Source organism: Phodopus roborovskii, unplaced genomic scaffold, assembly GCF_943737965.1.
Source record: "Phodopus roborovskii unplaced genomic scaffold, PHOROB, whole genome shotgun sequence".
Taxonomy (NCBI): domain Eukaryota; kingdom Metazoa; phylum Chordata; class Mammalia; order Rodentia; family Cricetidae; genus Phodopus; species Phodopus roborovskii.
Genome location: NW_026126744.1, coordinates 855,084 through 876,354, shown reverse-complemented (window position 1 = coordinate 876,354; position 21,271 = coordinate 855,084). Strand labels below are relative to the sequence as shown.

Below are 21,271 nucleotides of genomic sequence, written 5' to 3'. Positions count from 1 at the left end.
ATGACCTGAATATTCTGTGGCTTTCCTCAGTGTCTGTTATTATTTTCATTTTTGATTTTGTTAATTTGTATGTTATCTCTCTGCTTTTTTTGGTTAGATTGGTTAAAGGTTTGTCTGTCTTGTTAATTTTCTCATACTGCGAACAAACTTTGGGAGCCCATTCCCCATGGAGGGATACTCTTTTAGCTTAGAAATAAGGGGGAGGACCTAGGCCCTGCCCCAAATGATATGACAGATTTTGATGATCCCTCATGGATGGACTCACCCTCCCTGCAGAGTGGATGGAGGATGGGATGGAAGGTTGGTAGGGAGCAAGGGAGAATGGGAGTGAGAGAGAACTGGGATTGATATGTAAAATATATTATATAACAAAAACATTTTAATACACTTCATACAATTAAGCATAAACTTAGTATAGAAGTAGTATATGTTATCACAGTTTAATATATTTGTAATAACAAATGGGAAAGACTAAACAATTCACTCTATGACCTGTAATAGAACAAAGATGCCCATGCCCAGCATATTTACTTAGCTCAGGCCTTCAAATGCAAGAGAAAGACAGGAAAGGTACTACAACAAGGAGATAGCAGCCAAACTCTCACTGCTTGTACATATAATTTTACAACCCAGAGCCATAAACACATTATTAATAATGATTTAAGACTGTTAAATTTAGCAGAGTTGCAAGATACAAGGCCAACATAAAAAAACCAGTAACATTGCTATAAATGACAAGAATGTAAACACCTTTATAATGATACAAATTTAAAAAAGAAATAACCAGGAATACATTTATTTAATTATGTGAAAAATCTTTAAAATAAAATGTAAAAGTCATGAATGTCATTGATGAAGATACAACAAATGCAAATATAATTATATGGCCACATTACTCAAGAATCAATGATGTTAAAAATGTTTATGAATTCAAATTTTCCTGCCAACTAAAAACAATCCCTATTAAATATCAAAGACAGTATTCGTTTACAGAACGGATGGTCTAAAAAATAGAAAACATGGATGTGCAACTTGAGAAGAAAATTGAAGCAGGAAGCATTGTACCAGCATATTTAAAAATAGTTGGTATATTTGTTAACTGTAAAACCCTAGAAGCCAACTTATGTAAACATGTAAAATAATATGTGCAAAAACTTTTGAAACTTACATTTTCAGATATTCATATTTTCAGATATTCTATAAAGTATTATTGTATCATTGTAGCAATTGATAATTTAGATGTATTTCCAATCTTAAAGTGCATTTTCCCTGGATTATAGAAAATTTCCTAGAAAATATTATGCATGCAAATCATGTTTCCTACTTAGAATTAGAAGCAAACATGAATATTTCCATGTATTTAAGTTAAGTTACATTTTAAATGGTCTGTCCAATTAGAATATTCACAGTTAACATTGCAATGTGATCCACAGACAATGTTTATTATACCAGCTACCAATATAAGAACTATGACAAATTCTTAATTTTTGCCAAATGTGTGACAGTGACAATTTGTTGTTGAAACTATACACTCAATAGATCATCAGGGAGCATCAGTAGAGTGAGACATATAAAGAAAGGAATACTGGAAAGGACAGGGTAATGGAACACATGTGACATAAAGCAGAAGGGAAGACACTCATGGAAAAGAAAGGACCAGTGAGAAGGGCACATAGGGCACTAGGGAGGGAAATGTGGTACACGGGGGGCAGATTAGGACAGAGCATAATGACTCATATGTATGCAAGTACCCAAATGAAATAAAGTAGTATGCAATTCTTCACTGACCTTGAAAGGATAATAATCAACTTTACATAGAAAAGCAAAAGACCTAGGATACCCAAAACAATCCTGTATAATAAAGGAACTTCAGGAGGCATCACCATTCTCGACTATAGTCCTGAAAATAGCCTGATATTTACACAAAAACAGACAAGTAGACCATGGAATCAAATCGAAAATCCTGATATTAACCCAAACACCTACAAACAACTGATTTTTTACAAAACAGCTAAAAGGGAGGAAAGCATCTTCAAAAAATAGTGCTGGCACAATTGGATGATGGTGTTTAGAAGACTGCAGATAGACCCATGTCTATCACAATGCACAAAATGAAAGTCCAAATGGATCAAAGACCTCAACATAAATCCACACTGGACCTCTTAGAAAAGAAAGTGGAAGGTACCCTGAAAAAAAATGGTACAGGAGACAGCTTCCTGAACATAACACCAGTAGCACAGACACTGAGATGGACAATTAATAAATGGGACCTCTTCAAACTGAGAAGCTTCTGTAAGGCAAAGAACACAGTTGACAAGACCAAACAGCAGCCCATAGACTGGGAAAAGATCTTCACCAACCCTCCATTTGACACAGGACTGATCTCCAAAATATACAAAACACTCAAGAAATTAGTCACCAAAACACCAAATAACCCTATTAAAAATGGGGTACAGAAATGAAGAAAGAATTCTCAATAGAAGAAATCAAAAAGGTTGAAAGACACTTAAGAAAGTGCTCAACATCTTTAGCTATCAGGGAAATGCAAATCAAAACAACTTTGAGATACCATCTTAATCCTGCCAGGATGGCTAAAATGAGAAACACCAATGATGACTCATGCTGGAGAGGATATGGAGAAAGGGGAAACACTCCTAAACTGCAAGTGGGAGTGCAAACTCATGCAGTCATTTTGGAGATCAGTATGATGGTTCCTCAGGAAAATGGTAATCAGTCTACCACAGGACCTGGCAATCCCCCTCTTAGACATATACCCAATTGATCCACATCCATGCAACAAAGACATTTGTTCAACTATGTTCGTAGCAGCATTATTTGTAATAGCAAGAATCTGGAAGCAACCTAGATGACCCTCAACTGAAGAATGGATAAAGAAGATGTGGTACATTTACACAATGGAATACTACTCTGCAGAAAACAAAACAAAACACTCACACACACACACACACACACACAAAACAACAACAACAACAACAATAAAACAATGGAATCTTGAAATTCGCAGGCAAATGGATGGAACTTGAAGAAACCATTGTGATAGTATGTACTCACGCCTATAATTCACACTGCCAGAGAAACTAGGATACAAGGAGGATTGTAAGAGATTCATATAAGGTCCCTCAAAGAAGGGGAAAGGGACAAGATCTCCTGGGAGTCCGGGGGGAGGGTGCAGTGAGTGGAGAGGGAGCTTGGAGAATGAAACAGGGAGGAGAGTACATGGGACAAGGAAGATTGAGTCAGGGGAAGGACAGAGGGGGAGAGAGAGAGACAGAGAGGGAGAGAGAGAGACAGAGACAGAGACAGAGAGAACAAAAGAAAGAGCCATTATAGGTTTGAAGAAAAAACTGACTCTAGAGAAATGTCCAGAGACCTGCAAGACTAATCCCAACTAACAATTTGAGCAACAGTGGAAAGGATACCATAAATGCCCTTCCCTGATACTGAAATTGATAACTAACTTATCCACCATCATAGAGCCCTCATCTAGTAGCTGATGGAAACAGAAGCAGACACCCACAGCCTAAAACTGAGCAAAAGTGGAATCCGGATGCAGAGAGGGAGGACAAGACCAAGTTACAGAAACCCACAGAGACAGCTGACCTGAAAAAGGAGGAACTATTGGGACCCCAGATTGATAGCTGGGAATCCAGCATTGGATGGACTCAGATCCCCTGAACATGGGTCTCAGAAGGACTGGGCAGTCTAAGGCACTCTTGACAGTGGAACCAGGATATATCCCTGGTGCTCGAAAGAACTTTGGGAGCACATTCCTCATGGAGCGATACTCCCTTAGCCTAGAGTCAGGAGGGAGGCCTAGTCCCTACTCGAAATGACTTGACAAATTTAGATGACCCCTCCTGGAAGGCATCACCCTACATGTGGAGTCTGGGGGGGGGGAGGGAATGGGAGGGTTGGAGAGCGGGAGGAAGGGAGTGAGAAGGAACTTGGATTTATTTGTAAAATAAGAAAATTAAATAAATAAAAAAGAAAAACACATTTGAAAAGAAGAGAACAACAACAAAAAACAAACAAAAAGAAATCCAGTTGTGTGGTACCTTAAAATCAATTTTAAAAATCTTATTGAAGTATAAAGTAAATTGAATATATTATTGAATTTGAAACCAGTACAAGGTTTTAGATGAGTGTTATAAAGTGAGTATATCCCTTCAGATGCTCTAGCCTTCTGTTATAAAAAAGAGACACAGAAGATCTTAAAAGGTTTGCCTAACTCTATACAGTTGCTGGCTGTATACAAATACAAATACAGTCCTCAACAATCTCTTTGGTCAATGCTGGCATCAGTAAATAGGAAAATGCTTTCAGTTTCTGCTAACACTACATTGACTCTACTGATACAATTATTCAAATATGTAAAACTTGGCCCAACATATACAAATTATTTATGATATCATTTTAACTATAATAAAGCAAGATAATTTAGAGATTATTGCTTATATTACAATATTAATTAAAGTTTCAGACAGACATTTAAAAACTGAAGATGCCAGTGAAATTTTAGGGTAAGCAATAAAAGGGACAAGGTTAATGGAGTTCCTCATCTCCTTTGTGTCCCTCTACTAGGGAGATGCTATTATCATCTTTGTCTAAGCATGCTGATATTATACAATGCTGATGGGATACAATCCTGTTATCTGATGGAAAGTGAACCACAAGGGAAAGGAATCACTTTTGGCAAAGAAATTGTGATTGAGTTTTTCAAAAGCATTAGGAACAGTCATTCTGTTTTCTTGTGTGTCCATGGAAGATGGCACTACCTCAGAGAAAAATTGCTAAAATATATCCTTAATTCCATGGCTTCCCTTGTATCCAGAACTTCTCTTGTCAATACCAAGGCACAGTAAGGAAGTCACACATCCTAGAAGTGCCCTGGCTTTGACAAGCAGTCTCAGTATTGTGGATTATTTTCAGTGTTCTGGAATGTACAAAATTCCTAATGGAACTTTTTTTATTGAATATAAGACAAAACTCACCATTTAATGAAAGCAATTAAATTTTCTACCAACAGTTGAAAAGACAATTGGGACTGACTACAGATAGATTTTTTTTTATTTAGCATACAATAATTACTAAAATATTCCAATATTTTGGTTTAGTATTTCCTGGAAGGACTGAAACACATGCCAATTTATTACTATAATCATTGTCTTAGAATAATGTATAATATTAGAATAAGATAAGATCAAAAAGTGACTGAATAATCACAGGAAGATAATGAATATGTTAGCATCATTTGACTGATCCTCAGGAAATAATGTAATATATATAATGACACCACCTCATTTTAAGTAGATTTTAGTTCAGATATTAAAAAAAATTATATTATGATTGAACTTCTTATTTGATTCTGTTAATGTTTCTAATAACTTTCTAATTATATGATATGAGGATATTAAAACTACTATATCTGAAGAATAGCATACCAAATTAAAAAGTGTAGGAATTATGCAGAGATGAATAGTTAATTGAGTGGGCAAAGGAAGTTAAAATAAATGACAAAACAACTGTACACTTACCTCCCCCACTTCAGGTGTCCAGGTTGAATCATTAATGGCTCTAACTATTATTATTTCTTTCATCCTTTTTTATATTCACGTATCCATACCTACTTCTTTTTAATGGAATGTATATGTACTCTACTACTCAGAAGATAGATTTTACCACATAGCATCATCACTTTATTTCAGGGAAATTGTTTCCTAATAAACATAGGTGTTATTGAACTTGTGACAATGTCAACAACTCCACTGAGCATACTCAAAAGGATAATATAAATTTTATTTCATGATATTATTTGAGGGATTAAAGGCACAGAGTGTTGCAAACATTTCTGAGACATGATTTTAAAATCCACATAATTGAGTCAGGAGCAGAACCTTAATTGAAAAAGGCAGTTTTGACAAGGAGTCTCATAATTAATCTTTAAGTATAAATGGATGATTCTAATATAATTCCTAAAAGCATAAGGTGGTGTACTGAGACTGACAGAAATTGGAGATGATAGTGGCTTATGTATTGAATTTTCAGTTACAGAAAAATAATTTGGGGAAACCAGCATTCATGGTGAGTCTAGTTTGTATTTCTCTATGAAGACCTTAAAATCTGCTGAGTAAATCTTATATTTCTTCACAAATAAATAAACTATGTATAAGGTAAAGTATGTGTTAATTAGCTTAATTGTTAATTAATTTTATGTACACATATACCAGCCTAACAAAGTAATGTAGTAGAGATAACACAGTTTTTGAGAAAAAAAATCAAAATATATTTGGCCTTTTATAATAGTTTGTAATGTATATTGTATTGATAAACTGCCATGCGCTGATTGAGCTCACCGAGAAGTTGGCTCTGGAAATAGGGTTCAGCCTCATGTGGTGATATATTGTTTGTAATTAATAAAGCCAATGGAGATAAAAAAAAATTCATTGCTAGCCACAGCCATGCAGTGGTGATACACAACTTTAATTCCAGCAGCCATACAAGGTAGCCGTAGAAGCCAGGCGGTTGTGACACACACCTTTAATCCCAGGACTAAGGAGACAGGTAGATGGATCTCTGTAAATTCAAGAGCACCCAGGACTACACAAAAGAGAATCAGTCAAAAAGAATAACAGTGTTGGGAGATGTCATTCTGAAAATATGTTTCTCATATTGGTTAATGAATAAAGCACTGTTGGCCATTAGGAAAGCAAGATAGGTGGGACTAAGAGACTAGGAGTAGAGAGGAAGAAGTAAGGGGGAGTCAAGATGTAGGGACTTGAGAGAAGTCCAGACCCTCTATACGGTAAGATAAGACCACATGGTAACACTTAGATTAATAGAAATGGGTTAATTTTTAAGACAGAGCTAGATGATAAGAAACCAGTAACTGACTAACAGCTTTATATCTAATACAGTGTCTCTGTGTGTTGTTTGGGGCAGACACGGCTCTGGGACCAGGCAGGTGGAAAAACTACTTATAACATAACAGAACTCACCCCTTTAATCCCGGCATTGCACTCAGAATTCATGGAGTCAGCATTGCCATTTAAGTCTGAGGTGACAGTAAGAGCTGCTTTGTTTTTCTATTCTTTCAGCTTGAACCACAATTTCATTCCCATGCTACAGCCCCATGTCCTTTTTCAGACTCAAAAATGTTGTGTCTTTTGATGCCCTTCATTTAAGGATGGGCTGCTCACCTACTCCAACTGGGACAGGGAGAGCAAAACATTCAAGAGTAGACATTGTGTTCTTGAAACAATAAGAATGTAAAGCCTTCCCAACAGATGTTAGTATTGCTTGTCTTATGAAAAAAAGTGCCTGCTGTGTGAAAGGGGAGGTGGAGTTCAGCATGGGAATCTCTTTCAGGGGCAGAAAGCTCAAATTGGAACTCAGCTCACATTCCCCAGCTGGTTTCTGCCGGATATGAGCATGTCATTTGATGTTTTTATCTTTATCTGCAGCTATTTGTTTTTTTTTTTTTTAACTTGGAAGCCTCACCAGACAGAACATTCTGCTCTCTTGTACCCCAGTGGGACTCCACAGGACTCTCCAGCTTGCTGCACTTAAGTGGCTTTCTTACTATGTTTCTGTTGGGTGTTTGTAAACCGCTGGATTTGGTGATTTTATCCTGTTTTTTTCTCTCTCAATTTTCCTTCACTAATTTTCTCTACTGGATGTTTTGAATGACCAATTTGATAATACCTTTCTGTCTGTCTGCTACTTGCCATTTATTCTGCTTTTTGCTTGGTAAATACTTATCAAGTCACATGGAAGGGCTCTGTTATCCCAGAACCAATCCTCCAGTCTCATCCATAGACTGCAACAGATAACCAGCTAAATCTTTCCTTACCCCTTGCCCAAATTGCCCGCGGATCTCACAGACCACCCACTCTCAACCTCCCTTTCAGCATTGTATCCTAGTCCCCAAGTAAATCAAGCACCTCCTGCTCAACCACAGGCCATGCTTGGAAGAAAACTAGCCTCCAGTAACAGTAGGCATTCCATGAGAACAAACCAGCTGAGCAGGCCAGTATATCAGGCAACACGTAGCCACCACACTCTCTGAAAATCCAGAGAGGAAACAGAAGGAACAAAACACCCATCCAAAAAAGACAAAATAAGAAATCAGTACCTAAAGATGTAAACATCCCAAATGATAGTGGCAAATTCTAGATTATCATTATCAATGCACTAATAAATTCTATAGCTACAAATTATTCAAAAGAATAATGATACAAATTAGATTAGAGAAAAATACACACTGGTCAAATGTCCAATCCCAGTGAACATTTCAAACCTCAACACCAATGGGTTTAGAATTTTAATCACAAAGAAAATAACACAAATAGCAATTTTTAGAATTGCTTGATTAGTAGTTAAGTTCATGAAAAAAAAACACAGTCTTCAGTGATTAAGAGAAAAAAAATCATAAATGTCAAGTCATTTTCTGTTCAGTGTTTGTTCAGGAATATCTGCCAGGGGCTATTGAGAAATAGATTTTAAGTTTTGGGGAGTTTTTGGCCTTTTCAGTATCTGACTTGCTAAGTGTTTAAAGATTATTATAAGCTGATTAAAAAAAAAACAGTAGATAGACTTATGAAATTCTGATAAATGCAAATTATAAAAAAGTTAATAGTGGGAGTATTTTAAATGTAGTTTTAGAACAGCATAATAATTTTGCAGTAACAATTTTTATCAGTCTCAACTTTCTGAAACATAACATTACCCTGTTATTAAATAAATTTGAATACTCTGTTTTGTAAGTGATTTCAAGAGAAAATGGAATCAAGTGTTTTTAAACAAATGACAACATTAGCTAGATGAAACACTGGTAGTTCCTTTGCCATTTGAAAACCAAGTCCTTCAAATTTTCATTAATTCATAAGAATTAGAAACTTTACTTGATTGGGCAATATGTTGGGAATGTACCATTAAAAGAAACAAACAACTAGAGAAACCAGGAAAAAGTTTGGCATTCTTGAGAGTCACTTGAGAACCATCATCATCAAGTGTTCAGATGTTCCTGGGATGCCTTTCACATAAGGAATGGACAAATACTGGACAGCATTAAAAACAGTCCAACTTTTCTGAATAAGAACTCTGCAGTTAGAAGTGCAAAAATTCAGTCTAAACCATATATTGTGAAAAAAATTACAGCTAACATCACACCTGAAAAACAGCACCAATTCTATAAAGGCTCACAGTATATAATTTGATATTCAGAAATACAGAGAACCAAAATCTAAAACAGATGAACAATGCTTAAGTTAATATTGAGCACACTAAGCAAAGAAATTCATTTATATAAACAAAATACATAAACAAGATAAGTCATCTACTACCTATTGGCCCATTTATTCACATATAAATTTTTCCATAGGAAAGAAATTTTATAAACTGAAAAATTACCCTCACTTCTTTGAATAAATAGCTTTCAAAAATGTAATAAAATCTTTTTAGCATTAAATGAGAACATAACCTCTAGTGCTATATGTTTTTTATTAGTAGTGTAATGCTACATATAACAAATAAAAACTAAAGCTGGACCACCACTACTCCACAATTTTTGACACCTTGTGTATCCCCTATATGTTTATTCTAAATAGCATGATATGTATGAGTTAGACATATGGTATATGGGCATTTACAAACAAAATACTGAAACACACACACACATACATACAGAGAAATAGATGGATGGATGGGGAGATGGATAGACAGACAGATAGATAGAAACTAAATAAAACAAAGGTATTCTAAAAGCAAATAATCAACCAAATCAAAGATTGGATTTTAGCATTTGATTTTTTCCATATTATATAACTCTACCACAACCAACTGAAAAATCTGTTGTGAAGTGTCTGAGTTTGAAGCTAGAAAGGATGTATACAGGCTGCTCCAAAAAGCTGGACAAATGGCTCAAGCACAAACTTTGGAGAATAAATATTGTGGATAGTCTATGTAAATTTTATAACAATAATTTATTAAAATATCCATGGTACATGTATGTAGGTTCCAACACATTCACTTAAAATGACAGAGAATCAGTCTTAGTAAAGACTGTGAGCAATAGCAGGCAACATTTAAAACAAGAAGTGAAACCAAAATACCTTTTCCCAAATAAATGCCTTTTTTTAGAATAAAGTAGAAGTTTATAAATATTTTAGTGATAAACAAATGCTCATTATAAATAATATCACCTGAAGTTCATGAGCTATATGTGAATATAACTACATATACATGTATATATAAATAAATATACATATATGTGTGTGTATATGTAGCTCATGAGTATTGCATGTATATGTTATAAAATTTGTATACAGAATGGTTACATCATTTCATGAAAATTAGAATTATTATCATGTTTTATTTTGAGCATCCATCTATTAATTTACTGTGCAAAGATGATGAGATATATGCTATTTTAAAATGTTCACACTGAGGTGAATAGTGCCTAAATGTAAACAGTACCACAAATGAATGCTGGCAAATTTCTGAAGTAAAGTAAATAAATATTTTGGATGTCACTGACCACTTAATCTCTGTATCTGCTATTGCAGCGTGTTGCCAACTAAGTTGGTAATCCTGGCTACGTTCCAAAACACACTGTTGACAAGAGCAGGTGGCAGATGGGTTCAGCTTGTGAGCCATCTGTAGCTAAAGACCTGACCTTAGCCTCTGTTGATTCTTTTTACACCTACATAGCTGCTTTCCATATAATTTTCTCTTTTATAATATAATATTAAACTAGATTATTAAAGGTTTTTAAAAATTACCCTTCAATAAAAATGTTGATTGTTTTAAAATAAAGAATTATTTTCCTATTAATTTTCATACAAATAAGCCATATTTAATATGAGTATATTCATTGTATTTTATTAGATAATCTTTAATTCTTACCTTCCACAAGCTTTCCTGTGTGTTCTGCACTCCCACCAGGAAGAATCTTAGCAATATAGGCTCCAATTTCTCCTCTATGTCCAGGAATTTCTTTACCACCAACAATTCTAATTCCTAGACCATTACCTGTATTTAAAAATTAGCAAACCATTAGTAATAATTCAAGAAACAAACATTTATCAGAAGTAGGTTACACAAAGTGGATTAAATTCTCAGAAGCCAAGTATAACACTAAGAGTAGAAATTAGATATCAATAACAAAACTATATCTATAGATAATAATACATATGGTTATTGGGGATTAAGTATAGTCTACAGTGATTAGATAATTATTAAATGCTCTCTCAATGTTAGTCAATTTTTTTCAAATAGGAAATGTTTCCAAATTAAACCAGGTATATTTTTAAAAATTACAAAAGAAAATGCTCAGGAAAAACCCCAAAGTAAACAATTCAAATATGAAACTAAGAACAATTTGCTTCCACAAAGCTAGTCAAGGTTATTGTAAAATGAACAAATACAATCCCAATGAAGATATGACTTCATATTGTACTAAGACCATAACCTATGATTGATTTCTTCTCATTTCCATCTTTAACTCCTCATGTATACTGCTTGTGGCACAAGAAGATTGTTCCAGATTATGAATAAATTAGTCTTAGTTCTTTACTCCATAACCATATTGTTTCATTGTTACCAATCAATAATTATGAAAAAGAATTTTGATAGACATGTACTGTTGCAATCTAAGTTGCTGTGCTGTTTCTAAATAAACTAAAAACAAGTGAGAACAAGTTGTCCCAGGCATGTTTTGTGAAAAATGTAAAAAAAAAAAAAAAAAAAAAAAAGGGTTTTCCAGTAAAATATAATTAAATAAATCAGAACTCTTATCTCTAATAAACACTCAATTATCTATTAATTTAATTGAATTTTTAATTATATATTGGAAGTACTTTTCTCAAAGTTTTTCAGTCTCAAAATCTTTGTCCTCTCTCAATTTATTCTTCAAAATTAACACCTTGGCCAATGTCTGCAAGTTCAAGGGTTATACAACTAGTTATACTGAATCATGGGACTTTTCTGCCATTTCTATAGCAAAGATATATTCTTTTTTAAATTTATTTTTTAATTCATTTTACATTCCAACTACAGTTCTTCCTCCCACTCCTACTCCCCCCCACCTCCCTTCCAGCCCACCTTACATCCACTCCTTCCTTAGGGGAAGGACTCTCATGGGGAGTCAACAAAGCCTGATACATTAAGTTAAGGTAGCACCAAACCTCTCCCTCTGCATTAGGGTTGAACATGACATTCCAAAATAGGGAATAGGCACCAAATGCTAGCTCATGCAGCAGTGAAACATCCTTGTCTTACTATCAGGGGCCCCTCAGATAGACCAATCTTTACAACTGTCTCCCATATATGAAGGACCTAGTTTGGTTCCATGGAGTCTCCACAGCTGGTCTAGAGTTCATGAGTTACCACCAGCTTGGTTCAGCTATCTCTATAAACATATAATCTAATATCACACATCCTTCCAATTCATGTGATAATTATAGATGAACTTTCTGCTTCTTGTCCTTCATTCTCTTTCAAATTCGTTCCTTATTTTCTTCCTGTTTCTCTCCCTCTTTCTTCCTCTCCTGTCCCTTCCTTCCTATCCCAGCCCTTCTTCCTCACATCTACCTTCTCTTGTTTCCTCTTTTCTTTCCTCTTGTTTTCTCCATTTATCCCTTCCCTCTCCCTTCCTCCCTCCTCCATTCTTTCTGTTTTTTTTTTTCATAAGGACATATATTCTGACTACTAAAATATCAAAAACTGTTTAAGTTAAAATAATCAAACTCAATAACCTGTTTCTAAATCTTCTGTCATTAAGGATTCATGGTGAAGAAAGACACTACTCCTTCTTGTCCCACATTTAGCAGTTTTTCTGCCCCAAGGTTCATAGCTCAGCATTATTTATTTTTAAAGATATTGTTCTTTACTCTTTTTTGCAAAAAATTCCTTTATGAAACAAATTTAACATATTTGCTTTAATTTAAATAATCTGATAAGCAACAACACTCAAATCTAGCTAAAAGCCAGTAAGTCATTAGAATTTAGACTTTATGAAGTCATTAGGATATAATCTACAATAACATTTTAGGTAGTTGGCAGTCAAAGTAGTTTGTACATGAACATTGAAATATGAGGAATGAAAGAATATTTCTTGATTTTTCCCTAATTAAAAAATCTGCTTGGTACATCTTAAAATGCATAGTGATTGCCTTAATTACAGTACACAGATGATATCTTCACAAAAGCAACAATATGAAATACACAAAACCAGTCCACCTGAAAACTGAAGAGGCTGTCAGGAAGAACTATAATTCAGACCTAAAACCTCAAGGAAGTAACTTTTACATTCTGCTGCTTGAGGTTGAAAGAAGCATCCTATATTTAGAGAGGAACAAAGCTTGATTAGTGCATACATTGCAGATTGCAAGATCATGACTGGGGACCCCAGTAAATCCATAAAAACTGTAGTACAGTGAATGTGTATTGCTTCAATATCTTCCTTAATTTGTTAAGCAGTAATAGCAAATTAATATGAGAATAAAAGTTGCATTTTTAGTTTCCTGTGCATGATTACATGCTAATATTACCTTGTTACCAATACTTGTAAAATATTAATTTGTAGTACTGAGCAGGCAGTGAGCAATCAATGTTAGAGTATGGCAATTAGCAAGAAAATGGGCCATGTATATTTAATAATCTTTTGACTTCTAAAGCAGTATCATTTTTGCAGTGTTGGGGTTATTGAACTACAGGAATAGCAAAGATTCATCATATACATAGCAGCACTAAATAATGAATACATGGGTACTCAGTCTGTGCCTCCCCAAGTGAGACTAATAAATCAATACTAATGATGTGGAAAACAATGTGTGATCCTTGTGAATGATATTTTAGCATATGCTTTTAAAATAACATGGTTTCATTGGACTTTAAAATGAAGGATCAGGAAAAAATACTTCTTTCTGTCTTACATGTGAAGAATTGAGGCTTCTGTAAAATTTACTGGCAAGGAGTGAAACTCATACTCTTAATCCACACAAATGACTTATCAGTGCATTTTCTGTGTGGTCTTGGTTTAAGGCTGGAAGGAATCATTTTTACAGCAACCCATTCTCCCTCCTCTGCTCAGGTGTTGAGGGTGAGAGGACAGATTGCCACTGGATAATTGAAAGGAGAAATCATTAAAACAATGACAAACAATTGAGAGCCAGACTATGTTAGTGAAGGTTGTAAAGAAATATTCCCAGCTTTGGCATCCCCCATGTTATGTTGTACAAATAAGTTTAAAATGGTTAGTTTGGAATGATTATGATGTCAGTGTAATTTATATTTTCAAATGTTACAAACATTTTTACGACATGTTCATATCTTTGTGCAATATTGCCAGGATAGAAAAGCATGTTATTACAATGATATGTTTTAACATTCTAATACATATATGAAATTCTTATATAGATTTATGATTGGAGATGTCATTCTGTAAATATGTTTCTTGTATTGGTTAATGAATAAAGCACTGTTGGCTAATAGGAAAGCAAATTAGGTGGGACTAGGAGACTGGTAGGAGAGAGGAAGTGAAGAGGTAGAGAGTCAGCATGTAGAGTCTAGAGAGAAAAGACATCCAGGCCCTCTCTCTGGTAATATGAGACCACGTGGAAATACTTAGATTAATAGAAGTGCTAGCCGATAAGAAACTAGTAACTGGCCAAAAGAATTATATCAAATATAGCATCTCGGTGTGTTATTTGCGGCTGGCACAGTGGTGGGACCAGGCCGGCAGGAAAAAAGTACTCAAAATAGATTTATTAAATGAATAACTATTTAGGTGATTTTATTTGAAAATCTCTAAGAGCACATAGGTATATGCATCAAGGCCTGGTAATAAATTTTTTGAGTAGCCACATTTTTGGGGAGATGAGTTAAGAGACTGATTTAGACAGAGTTTTGATGTTGCTGACTCACATTAGTATATACATAAAGCTCAGGTGTTCGGACTATTTTTATAATGCCAACTGAAACTGTCCTCATGTTATTTCTCTGTATTCTGTGGGTGATGAAAATGTGACTAGTTAGCATTTTGCTCTTGTCACCATGCCTTCTTTGACTGGTGCCTGTCATATTGGGCAGAACCATAATGGAAATATAGCAGTCCTCATCTAAATAACCTGAGTTGCTTGTGGCTTGGGATGTTTTATCACTGCAAAATAATTGAAACAGGAACTGTTGTGATACATTTGACTGAGTGGCTTTAATGTAACTGAACAATATTGTGGGAAAATTTGGAACTTGGGTTGGAAAACTGTTGAGTGATGTGGGCAGAGATTAATGGAACATTTTTGGAAGATGGAGAGTGCTGATAGTAAAGTGGACAGCCATGGCCCACTTCCTGAGGTCTTAGTGGACATTATGATGTCTATCTACAGTGAAAAGGAATCTGGCTGCTTTTGGCATGTGCTGTGAAAATTTGCTCAAGGCTGAATAAAAGGTAAAGTACTAATTTCTTGGACAGATGAAATTTTAAGAAGGTATACGGGCCAGGTGTTGGTTGCGCATGCCTTTAGGCCCAGCACTCAGGAGGCAGAGGCAGAGGTAGGTGGAACTCTAAGTTCAAGTCCATCCTGGTCTACAGAGCTAGTTATAGGACAGTCTCCAAAGCAATACAGAGAAACCCCGTCTCAAAAACCAAAACAAACCAAACCAACAATCAAAAAAAAAAAAGGTATACATTTCAATGTTGGTAACCAAAACTACTTTTGAAATGGGCATTGATTAATGTAGAGACTCATAACTTGTCAAATAGCTGAAAATAAGCAGCTATGAGTGTGCACCCCTAAATAGGACACATATTCTACAACTTCCTGTCCTAAGCCTCAAGAATCATTTGGAAAAAGAGAAAAAGATAAAAGATCCAGGAAATTAGTAGAAGTGCCATCAAGTTATATGTTCTTAATACCAACCAGCTGCTGAACATGTGAACTCCTAAACAGCTATGGTGGCATGCACAAGACCTGAACAATATCAAGCTAGTACAAATTGTGGCATGGATGGGTGATGAGGTGGCTGAAGCCCTAACTTCAGTCAAGGAACTATGGGTAACTGATGGCTGTAAGGCCATTTTTCTTGGGGGTATGTCCACTGATATTGTCCATGCTCCAGTGGATGGCTTCACATTGGACTCCATGAGATGAAACCCATCTCCAAAATTTTGGGGTATCCAAATTTTGAGACTAAATAGCCCAAAGACCTAGGGGAAAACCAAATTCTACCATTCTGTTGAAGCGTTTTGTGTGTATAGACCACTCTGAAGGCCCAGCCGCATGGCTTACACAACATGAACTCAGTGGAATTTTTGGAGATTCTTTTCTCATAACGTTCTGTCAGATTTTTAAAAAACCTTCCTGAATCTTTGAGTACATGTTATGTTTTACAGTTTTGAGTTTTTGTGGGATTTCTGTGTATGTGAACAAGTGCCTCTGTGTCTATATGTGTTTCATATGCTTTCCCTGATACTTTTACTTCTATTTCCTTGTTTTGTCCTATTTTGGTTTGCTTTTGTTTTGTTTCATTTAATTTTATTTTTGTTATTATACTTTATGTGCTTGTTGGCTTTCCAAGGAAAAAGAGAAAAGCCGGGGATTCAGCTGGGAAGGGAGGTGGGCAGGACATAGGAAGAGCTAGAGAAGAAACTGTAATCAGAACATCGTATGGAAAACATCTATGTTCAATAAAAGAACAATAAAAAAATACACATTCTTAAATTTTTACTGTGAATAGCTGGCTTAAGGAAACATTCATCTAAATTTATGCAAAGGTGGCCTACAGCATAAAAATTTCTTCACAGATGCCCCCTATCAATGGCCACAGAGTTGTGAGTGACAGTAAGTAAGATTGTGAGAAACATCTGTTTGGGGTAGATATGCTCCATGGTCAGTAGCAAAGACAGCAATGAATATGTGTTCTCTCATGAAACAGAATGACAACATAGATATTTCTTTAAGCTGTATTGAGATATAGTCAAGTATTGCAGATCTCATGCAGTTTGCATGTCAAGTGTGGTTAGTTCATAAGGCATGTACAGCCATCACCATAGTCAATTTAAGAACACATTTTATCATTTAAAAAAGAAACTCATATGTGTTAGCTATCATTCACCTACTCTGTAGTCTTCTGTTCTTGTCCTAAGCATCTGTATGTCTTATTCTATCCTTTCCTATTCACAGAATCATACAATGTATGGACTCTGGGACCCGCTTTCTTTCACTTTGTATAATGGTTCCAGAACTCTTTCAAGTTCTTTTATAAGGTAAGTAATATCAATTCTATGGATGAACAACTCTGCCTCACAGAGCAATTAAGACATTTTGATAATGTATGACATCAGGAAACTCTGTTGACCCTTTGTAGTGTATACTTAAATAAAGGCTGCTATAGGAGGTGGTATCTTCTTTTGAATCTCCACCATATAATGTAGTTGGTCATTTACTAAAGCATCTTGGTGAAACACATGATCATACCACCTACTGATGTATTCATGTAGGAACTGCCATTTGGGTTGCTTTATATATATATATATATATATATATATATATATATATATATATAATTTCTGGCTGGCAATTCAAGTATTTTTAAAAATCTGGAAATTATTTTACTTATAGTGATTATATGTTAATTTTTAAAATATCAATTGTTAATTTATAGGGCATGAACTTGTGTTTGTGGGGTTTCCTATCATAGAAGAAGTGCTAGATCATACTATCATGCTACAAAGCAGAAGGAACTAAAGAGTTTACTTATCCTTTGCCACTTGTCAAATATTCTACCTGTGAGCCCCTGGAGCCACAGGACATACTAGGCTCCTCCCCAGATGACCTCTAATTGCCAGGTTACACTCACAAAGTACTTTAACTGCCCTACATACTGGACCTTGCCCTCACCCTACAGAGTAAAAACTCAATCTCTGGACTTGAAATCTCACCAATATCCACCATGGAAGGCTTTACCCTGAAGGTCCACCCCTACATCTGCTCAGTTCTATATAAGCCCCATCCCTGCTCAATTCTATATAAGCTCTGCTTCTTTAAAATATCCTAATGAAAAACTTATTTCAATGTAACATTAAGTAGAATTTCAAAACATAAAATAAATATATTTTCAGTTATATACATTTATAATTTATAGCTCAAGTTTAGGAAATTCTTTGAAAAAAAATTAAGTTATGTCCATGGACATAGAAATAGTTAACATGAGCGTGATTTAATTCAGGGTTAAGGGTGACTATAATCAGTCAAACACTGTACTGTCTTTGGTTCTCTACATAGTATTAAATTTATACAATTTTTCATTATTAGAGGAATCATTAAATATTTTATAAAGGTTTTAAAGAAAGTATAGAAAGGAGGGAATTGTGCTGCAGTATGAGTTTAGCATCCCTGTACTGTTCTCACAAAGTAGACATACATTTTCCTTAAGATTCTAAGAATAGCATATTCCTTAGTAACATGTTGGACTCATTTGAAGCAATGTAGTACTGTGACTCCTTTGTTCATATTTCTGAGATTCTCAGAGCACTGTTGTCTCTGTGAGTGAGTGTGATCCCAATACCGAGAAATATTATTTTGCTGCCCCATGACCCATTCTGTTACAGTACAGGAAGGGTTATTATGTCTCCAGCTTTCTTTTTAGACACTGTTGCTTATGAGAATCTTTATTCAGGACAAATTTCTATAGGTCAATCTTTTGTGTTTTATTTAAATATAGTAATTTAAGCTCTGTAACAGTATACAGTTAAAATAATTGTCTAGGTGACTTAAAATCCAAAGGTAATACGGTTGTTTCACTAGTGTAATGACCTATATCGTAACTGAAGACTTTTTTGGTGGCCTACTTTCTGTTCCATCTTTCAGAATCCTCCATGTTCATCTGTGGAAGCAAAAAATGTATGTTCTGTTTCTGATTTGCAAGAGCCTGTAGGCCTTTTACGTATAATTTCTGTTCATGTCCTCTATTTCCATGGTGGTCATATCTCTAGTTATTCTGACATTGAAAAATGATACATAAATGTCTTCAACTGAAACTATATTAATTTTAGCAATGATTTTTTCATATGTTTAAAGGTTTTGTGGCTTATTATAAACATGTTTATAATCATTATATATTCTTGGTGAATTCTCTCAATTTTTCTATATATATATATTTTTTTTATTACAGCTTTTTCTTTGTCTATGTCATCTATTATTAACTACTTTTGTCATCTTTTATTATATGAATGAAATACTGTTTCAATCATTTTATTTTGAAATTACATGGGTCTTTGCATCTAATATAAATTCTTTGTAGATAGCACATTGTTGAATAGTTTTGCAAATACTTTTTGCTAATTGGTGGTGTTTTATTGGTAAGTTTATTCTATTTACAGTTAAGGAAATACCTATTAAAAGACTCATCTTGCTGCTTTGTTGTTTATTTTCTGCATACTTTATAAGATTTCACTATTGCTTCCTTTATTTTACTTCATTTCATGTATATTTTAGTTTTGGCAGTGATATAATTTGACTTATTTATTATTTCTACTTATCTATATTCTATTGATATTTTCTTTGTTGTTACCATGAGAGTTTTATATTTGAATCTACTATTAAAACAAATATCAAGTGATGACAATTTATCTTTAGTTTCATGTGAAAACTCTATTCCCATAAAGTTCTGTTTCTCTGCTATATCCCAATATCACAAATTATAGATGTATATGCTATATATATTGTGTGCCCAATGACACCAATTCTAAATTATTTTATGCATTTATCCTTTACATCTGATAGAAAATAAAAGGAAGTACTGCAAAACATAAAAAGAAAACCTTTTAAAGGCTGAAAAATTATATAAAGTTGATAAAATCCTTCCTCGATGAGTGAATAATATAACTAAATTTTATACATTATTTAAAATTTCAGCATTTTGAAGTTGAATAAATCATACAGCAAAGAGAGAAGTATACATTCCAGAAAAACTACTGGCTTAAGAGGAAGAACAGTGGACACTAATGTGCCTTTCTAGGCCACATTGATACCAATCTCAGATGTCATATGACTTTAACAGGACAGAATGAGATATGAAAACCAGAGCCTTTGTTGATTGGAATGGAACAATAGGAAATCTTGAAGATTCTCTAGGTTTTAAGTTGGGACACTGCTAACAAAGTGAGTCATAGTTAATTAATGAATTCTGCATGCTTCTGGGTAAATGGAGTCTTGTCATATAGACAGCATAGAATAAGCAGAGCCTAAGCCACCATGAATATCTAGTCTAAAGAAGGCAACCCAGATATTAACACAGGAAAGAAACTAGAAAATTTAAAACTTTTTAAGCTTTGAAATTTCTCCCCAATTTATATACCAGTCCAGCAATGAGGCTTCACAGCCTTAGAAGTAGGTAAAAGTCACTCACTCATTGGCTATTTGGATAGAACTCTTAGAAAATTATAATATAAGGCTATTTAAAAATATTACATAAAATATATGCGTAGAATAATTTTGGGCCATGACACAAAAAACGTAACAAATTAGCTAAGTCATGAAACACTATAAATACTGAAATTAATCTATGAATGTCATGTAGATTGATATCTAGAAATCAATTAATTTCTCTTATTGATAACAAAGAACAAAGACTGCATGATCACCTCACCACACATAGTCAATATTTTGGGCAATATTTTGGGCAAGATGGTGAATAAATTCTAATAAAAACCCTAAACTAAACTAGAAATAAAGAGTTAAGAATGCTTCATATAGATATGGTATATTCTTGTAATCATAGTACACTGGTTACAGAAGACCTCCAACTACCCAGTGGGCTCAAGGTGAACCATGACTACATAAGACCCTCCATCAAAAAATACAAGACAGAGCAATAGAAAAACAAGTAAACAAAAAATACCAAGGTGAAAATAGAAAAATGCTTGTACATTCCTATTTATAACATTGTAATTGTGATAGAATAAGTGTTTTCTCAAGAGTCATGACAAAGCAAAGGTGCCTGCCCTGGCTACTGTATTCAGGATTGTACAGAATCTTCTACCCAGTGCTACTCAGTTCAGTGGGCATGCAAATTAAAATGGGAATAGGAAATATTTTATCGGCAGATGATGTCATTTTGCATGTACAAGATCATGAATATTATATAAAAATTGTAAGAAGAGTAAATGTGCAAGGCTATAAGCTGAAGGTTAATACAAAAATAACCAATTCTACATAATGTCAACAGATATTTCAAAATCCCAATTAAGAAA

At 34.4% G+C, this 21,271-nt stretch overlaps 1 protein-coding gene across 2 annotated transcripts in view; it reads right to left on the bottom strand.

Annotated features, from left to right (window-relative positions):
• The window catches only part of Pclo (piccolo presynaptic cytomatrix protein), a 360,398-nt gene that overhangs the window by 100,427 nt on the left and 238,700 nt on the right, over nucleotides 1-21,271 (bottom strand). For both annotated transcript variants that reach the window (XM_051174921.1, XM_051174920.1), the window contains exon 10: nucleotides 10,924-11,049. In XM_051174921.1, coding sequence (XP_051030878.1) covers nucleotides 10,924-11,049 — 126 coding nt within the window. The remainder of the gene's footprint in view (nucleotides 1-10,923; nucleotides 11,050-21,271) is intronic.